Source organism: Oncorhynchus clarkii, chromosome 27, assembly GCF_045791955.1.
Source record: "Oncorhynchus clarkii lewisi isolate Uvic-CL-2024 chromosome 27, UVic_Ocla_1.0, whole genome shotgun sequence".
Taxonomy (NCBI): Eukaryota; Metazoa; Chordata; class Actinopteri; order Salmoniformes; family Salmonidae; genus Oncorhynchus; species Oncorhynchus clarkii.
In genome coordinates this window covers 9,092,141-9,099,009 of record NC_092173.1, presented here as the reverse complement: position 1 = coordinate 9,099,009, position 6,869 = coordinate 9,092,141, and the positions used below count along the sequence as shown (strand labels likewise).

General features: G+C 44.1%; 1 protein-coding gene across 1 annotated transcript; it reads right to left on the bottom strand.

The window, feature by feature from the left end:
* Window positions 1–572: 572 nt before the first annotated feature.
* LOC139385490 (GTPase IMAP family member 8-like) lies at window positions 573–4,623 on the bottom strand. Its single transcript, XM_071130590.1, has 2 exons — window positions 3,491–4,623; window positions 573–3,323 (listed from the first exon to the last, which is right to left on the bottom strand). Exons 1-2 carry the CDS (start codon window positions 4,101–4,103, stop codon window positions 2,761–2,763), a joined length of 1,176 nt encoding a protein of 391 aa, XP_070986691.1. The 5' UTR covers window positions 4,104–4,623; the 3' UTR covers window positions 573–2,760.
* Window positions 4,624–6,869: the final 2,246 nt, after the last annotated feature.

The following is a 6,869-nucleotide window of genomic DNA, read 5'->3' as shown; positions in this document are numbered from 1 at the left end:
GAATTTTACTTATTAGTTAGTATTATGTCTCATACTGTGGTACGCTATTAACCAATTTAACACATGGTGATGTCACTATGGAAACCCAAAACTCCTGCCCATGCAAACATGCTATTTAGAAAATCCTGTGTAGATTGTATTTTCAACCAGCAATGATCAGGAATCAAATCAAATCAAATCTTATTTGTCACATGCACATGGTTAGCAGATGTTATTAATGCAAGTGTAGCGAAATGCTTGTGCTTCTAGTTCCGACAATGCAGTAATAACCAACGAGTAATCTAACCTAACAATTCCACAACTACTACCTTATGCACACAAGTGTAAAGGGATAAAGAATATGTACATAAAGATATATGAATGAGTGATGGTACAGAACGGAATAGGCAAGATGCAGTAGATGGTATCGAGTACAGTATATACATATGAGATGAGTAATGTAGGGTATGTAAACATTATATTAAGTGGCATTGTTTAAATTGGCTAGTGATAAATTTTTTACATCAATTTCCATCAGTTTCTATGATTAAAGTGAGCTGGAGTTGAGTCAGTATGTTGGCAGCAGCCACTCAATGTTAGTGGTGGCTGTTTAACAGTCTGATGGCCTTGAGATATAAGCTGTTTTTCAGTCGCTTGGTCCCTGCTTTGATGCACCTGTACTGACCTCGCCTTCTGGATGATAGCGGGGTGAACAGGCAGTGGCCCGGGTTGTTGTTGTCCTTGATGATCTTTTTGGCCTTCCTGTGACATCGGGTGGTGTAGGTGTCCTGGAGGGCAGGTAGTTTGCCCCCGGTGATGCGTTGTGCAGACCTCACTACCCTCTGGAGAGCCTTACGATTGTGGGTGGAGCAGTTGCCGTAACAGGCGGTGATACAGCCCGACAGGATGCTCTCGATTGTGCCTCTGTAGAAGTTTGTGAGTGCTTTTGGTGACAAGCCGAATTTCTTCAGCCTCCTGAGGTTGAAATGGCGCTGCTGTGCCTTCTTCACCACGCTGTCTGTGTGGGTGGACCATTTCAGTTTGTCCGTGATGTGTACGCCGAGGAACTTAAACCTTACTACCCTCTCCACTACTGTCCCGTCGATGTGGATAGGGGGGTACTCCCTCTGCTGTTTCCTGAAGTCCACAATCATCTCCTTTGTTTTGTTGACGTTGAGTGTGGTTATTTTCCTGACACCACACTCCGAGGGCCCTCACCTCCTCCCTGTAGGCCGTCTCGTCGTTGTTGGTAATCAAGCCTACCACTGTTGTGTCGTCTGCAAACTTGATGGTTGAGTTGGAGGCGTGCATGGCCATGCAGTCGTGGGTGAACAGGGAGTACAGGAGAGGGCTCAGAACACACCCTTGTGGAGCCCCAGTGTTGAGGATCAGCGGGGTGGAGATGTTGTTTCCTACCCTCACTACCTGGGGATGGCCCGTCAGGAAGTCCAGTACCCAGTTGCACAGGGCGGGGTCGAGACCCAGGGATGACGAGTTTGGAGGGTACTATGGTGTTAAATGCTGAGCTGTAGTCGATGAACAGCATTCTCACATAGGTATTCCTCTTGTCCAGATGGGCTAGGGCAGTGTGCAGTGTGGTTGCGATTGCGTCGTCTGTGGACCTATTTGGGCGGTAAGCAAATTGGAGTGGGTCTAGGGTGTCAGGTAGGGTGGAAGTGATATGGTCCTTGACTAGTTTCTCAAAGCACTTCATGATGACAGAAGTGAGTGCTACGGGGCGGTAGTCATTTAGCTCAGTTACCTTAGCTTTCTTGGGAACAGGAACAATGGTGGCCCTCTTGAAGCATGTGGGAACAGCAGACTGGGATAAGGATTGATTGAATATGTCCGTAAACACACCAGCCAGCAGGTCTGCGCATGCTCTGAGGACGCGGCTGGAAATAACAGTGATCACATTTTCTCACAATTTTACAGTGTTAGTTTCATCAGCTGTTGTACAATGTGATAGAAAACACAGGAAAAACTATGTTGACTGCAGTGTTTGCTGCCAAACATGTTCAAGACTATTTATCCGTCTGGTGGGTATTACATTCAGTGTAAATAAACCTAATGTTTGAGCAGACTAAGCATAGCTTTAACTCTTTGAGAACTATCAATTCCGTTGAAATTGATGGTAGGTATTTCCTTGTTTACAAGAGAGAATCTACTGTGGCAATTTACTCGACACATTTTTATTAATGTAAAGCTTGTGTTGTTGGTTGACTTACTTTTCATTTCCAATGTATTTAATACATTAATAAAAACTTAATACAGACTTAATACAGTATGATCATTTCTTATCAAAAGGGGAAAAGTAAGTATTCCTGAACTGTCTACATCTAACATTGGTAACTTAATCAAGCCAATCATAATTGAATTAATATAATCTATGTTTTCCTTCAAATATAGTCTAATCGAGGAATGTCAAATTACAGCATGGTAATGTCACCATGGAAAGACCAAAACCATATCCCACCAAAACAGACAGAGGTTTCAGGTGGTTTTATCAAACAACTCTTACACTGAAAGGACATTATCCTAATTTTCACTATTTCACAGTATTATTCCAACCTCATGGTGTGGAAATATATATTAAACCCCATTTTTGGCTGCAGTGGACCTTTAAATGATTTGACTGGATACAGAAGAACATAGACATTTTGTTTTAGATAAGGCCATACAAGAACTTACTTTAAATAATTTGGCGCAAATTACATCAATGTATAATTTCAACCGTTTTAATTAACAGGGTGTTATCCGCAGAGGTGAATGATCCAGTGTCTACAACTGCTCCACCATCTGCAACAGCTCGATAACCTGGGTTAGATCGCCCTTAATATTGTTATCTAAGACATGGTACCTGTGACAACACTTCCCCAGCAGCCCACGGAGGGGTTCTCCAGTCTCCTCAATGTGCTCCTCAATGGTTCTGCCTCTTAACTCATCACCATAGGTGAAAAGCACCATGGTGCTTCTCCATACCCCCTCACCCAAAACACTCAGGTATTTCTCCACAGCACACCTATCTTTCTCTGTGAAGGAGTCAACAGGTATGGCCAAGAGGAATGTACAAACTACCCCATAGGGGCACAGGGATGCACTGCCTCTCATCTCCAGTCTGACCTGCTTTGGGTTGGACAGACCGTAGAGACTCCAACCGGGAGTGTCCACCACCGCAACTGTCCTCCCTCCCACCTCTCCCTGTCCCACCACACAATGGACTGTTCTTTTGCCACTACCAAACTCTCTTCTGCCAAGAATGGTATTTCCTGCTGAACTCTTCCCAGAACATCTTCTTCCCAGCAGCACAAGGCCAAACGCAGCTGGCCTACATTTAGATGTGTCTGTCAGAAAAATAAACAAAAACATCTGAATACAGCCTGTGCAGTTATACAATGCTACTAAGTAGCCCAATGTTCTCTATTTGCAATGGTATTCTTTAACCTTTGCCACAAACATGCAATTTTACACCCCAGCTCATCATTGAGCCTTGTGAGAGCAGAGCACTTACCTATGGGTACCACTGCTGTGACCCGCTGGTTCTGCCTTGTCCTCATGTCCTGCATGACAAGCATTTCCATGTCCTCTCCCTGCTGTTTCCCTCCTCGCATCCTTAAGCTCTCTCTCACCTGGGTGTACAACCTCTCCTGTATTTCCCTTGGACGCCTATTTATCTCAACCATCCTATCAATCTTCTCCAACAGCAATTGGACCTGAACCTCTTTGTCCCTGGCGTGGCTGTCCAGAACATGGAACTTGTTCCCACACCTCTCCACAAGCCACAGGAGACTCTTGCCCTTCCCTCGGATGTGTTCCTCAGCGGAGGTTCCTCTTGGTATCTCAGCTCCGTGGGTGAGGAGCACTATAGCTCGCTGCCAGATAGGGGCCTGGATCTGCCTCAGGTGCTCCTCCATGGCCCTCCATTCTCCCTGACTGAAGTCACCTATGGCAGAGACCACCAGGAGGATGGCATGGGGCCCCAGGGAACAGAGGGACAGGGCTCGCCCCAGCTCCTGTGCCACTCTGCCAGGGGTGCTGCTCCCGACGTACCATCCAGGAGTGTCCACCACAGTCACCTGTCTTCCTGCAACAGTGCCCTTCCTCTTGGAGCTGTGAGTTGTCATTATCCCTGTGTCAAATTCCCTCTTGCCCAAGATGGTGTTCCCCACTGAGCTCTTTCCACTCAGTCTCTCTCCAAGTAAAAGCAGGATCCGCTTTGAAATACATGGGTCTTGACCTAATATGGAGTTAAAGAGTTAAACACACCTCAAACGTATTTTATTCATGCTTTCATTTCATTGAGTAACAACACATGATCTTATTAAGAAATAAGGCCCGAGGAGGTTGTGGTATATTGTCAGGTCCTGACCTTAGTTCCTTTTTTATGTCTCTGTTTTAGTTTGGTCAGGGCGTGAGTTGGGATGGGCATTCTGTGTTTTGTATTCTAGGTTTTGTATTTCTGGTTTTGGCCTGGTATGGTTCCCAATCAGAGGCAGCTGTCAATCGTTGTCTCTGATTGAGAACCATACTTAGGCAGCCTGTTTTCCCACTATGGGTTGTGGGTAGTTGTTTTCTGTCTTAGTATTAGTTTGTTGTTCTTTTTGTTTACTTTGAATTGTGGTGTTCAGTTCAGTGCCGGGGCGGCAGCGTAGCCTAGTGGTTAGAGCGTTGGACTAGTAACCGGAAGGTTGCAAGTTCAAACCCCCAAGCTGACAATGTACAAATCTGTCGTTCTGCCCCTGAACAGACAGTTAACCCACTGTTCCTAGGCCGTCATTGAAAATAAGAATTTGTTCTTAACTGACTTGCCTGGTTAAATAAAGGAAAAATAAAATGACGAACACTTACCACGCTGCATATTGGTCCAATCCTTCCTACTCCTCCTCAGAAGAGGAGAAAAACCATTACATGTATGGCCAATATACCACAGCTAAAGGCTGTTCTTGGACACAGCCCTTAGCTGTGGTTTATTGGCCAAATATCACAAGCCCCCGAGGTGCCTTATTGCTATTATAAACTTGTTACCAACGTAATTAGAGCAGTAAAAATAAACGTTTTGTCATCCCCTTGGTATACGGTCTGATCACGGCTGTCATCCAATCAGCATTCAGGGCTTGAACCACCCAGTTTATAATTATAGCTAATGCATGCGATACATAATGATACAAGAACAGAATAACAGTCAAAAGACTTACCAAGAGTGGTTGAACTGTGAGCTGCCATTTGAAGGTGCCACTCTTTATGTTACGATTGAGAAGTGCAGTAGATTGCGACAGCCAAGTCCATGCTCCTGTGACTTACGTTCCGGCAATAACACATCTCTTCCCTAGCCTGCTACATTGTAAAGAAGGTACCTCCCATTTGCTTCAAAAGTACCCATTGATTAGTATAACAAACCCACCCTATGATAAGTGGTATCGTAGACTAGTCATGCCCAAGGCATTCATAACAGTTCCAAATGACACTTTACAGTTCTTCAGAAGTCGTTCTAGTTAATATGCAACCAACCAGGCACTGAGTGTACAAAACATTATTATCCATGACATAGGGGGGAGGGGGGGGGTGGTGGTTTGTTACTAACACGATCATTTAGCAGACCCTTTTATCCAGAGCAACAGAACTGTTAACCTCGTCCCCGGGCTAATTGTGTATAGCAGCAGAAAGGGGAAGTTAAGCAGTATCTTTGTTTACGAGCAATGGGAGGAAGTGTTTGGTGAATGAGATTACAGCACGGTCAAAATTTAAAGTGATGCACATTCAGTATGTTAACCAAGCGGGAATTGAACCCATAGACCTGGTGTTGTTGGCACTATGCTCTAACCCATAAACCATTGCAACCACGGTCTTCGACCATTTAAAGCCACAACACGGGGTGCCTATATGATGTAGATGATGGTAATCAAATATTTATGTGAAGATCTGTTTGCTCAACTAGCTGCCCGAATAAAAAGCAAGTTGTTTTATAACGTGAATATTTTTGAAATACGTACACAAGCATCCAGGCTACGTAAGGGCTATGTGCCTTGGCAGCACAATGTTAGACTCGTGTCTGTAATGAAAAAATATAAAACCCATAACTGACTGAACATAAACACAACACAAAATACGGAACTAAAAGCCACAGTTTTTTTTAAATTAATTTATTTATATATATATATATATATAATAAATTCATGTGTTTTGACTGCCACTGTTAAAAAGTACGACTCGTATCACATGTAAGTCACCTGTAAGCATAATTAAGAGCCTTTCTCATTCACCTGTTAAATGAACTGAAAACACTAACAGGTCTTTTCAGCACCACTGTAATAGTACATTCTCTATATTGCATCAGAATATAAAAATATACAGATATGTTTTTTTTTTGTGTGAAAACATTCTTCCCGTGTTGTTCATTGGCATGACAATTGAGGATGAACAAATCCATACGGACAAGATTGGGATCAATAGTGTGACTTCCTACGGGATCGTCCTTTCCTTCACAGCACTTTAAAACATCAGTAGCAGCCACACTGAAGAAAATAACACAAGGTACAGGGCATCCTCTGAACACGTAGCACTCTCAAGAGGACAACCTGCCCCCCACCTTCAGAGAGGAAGATGCAGGACAAGGAGAGAAAGAGAGAGAGAGAGCAGCAGTGAGAGGACAGAGTAGTACTGTACACAGCTGAACAGAGAAACTGGGATGAGATATTGCAGTGTGTCGGCAGGAGGGGGCACTCAGGTTTGTGTGAGCGGTGTGGTAAGAAGACTTTCTGACGGTTCCATATTGTTCTACTCCAACCTGTCAGCAGGGGGCGCTGCCGCAGCAACACAGTTCAGTTAATCTTCCACCGTGATGATGGTGGTAATACCAATACAAAAATCAACAAGAAAATCCAAAACCAACA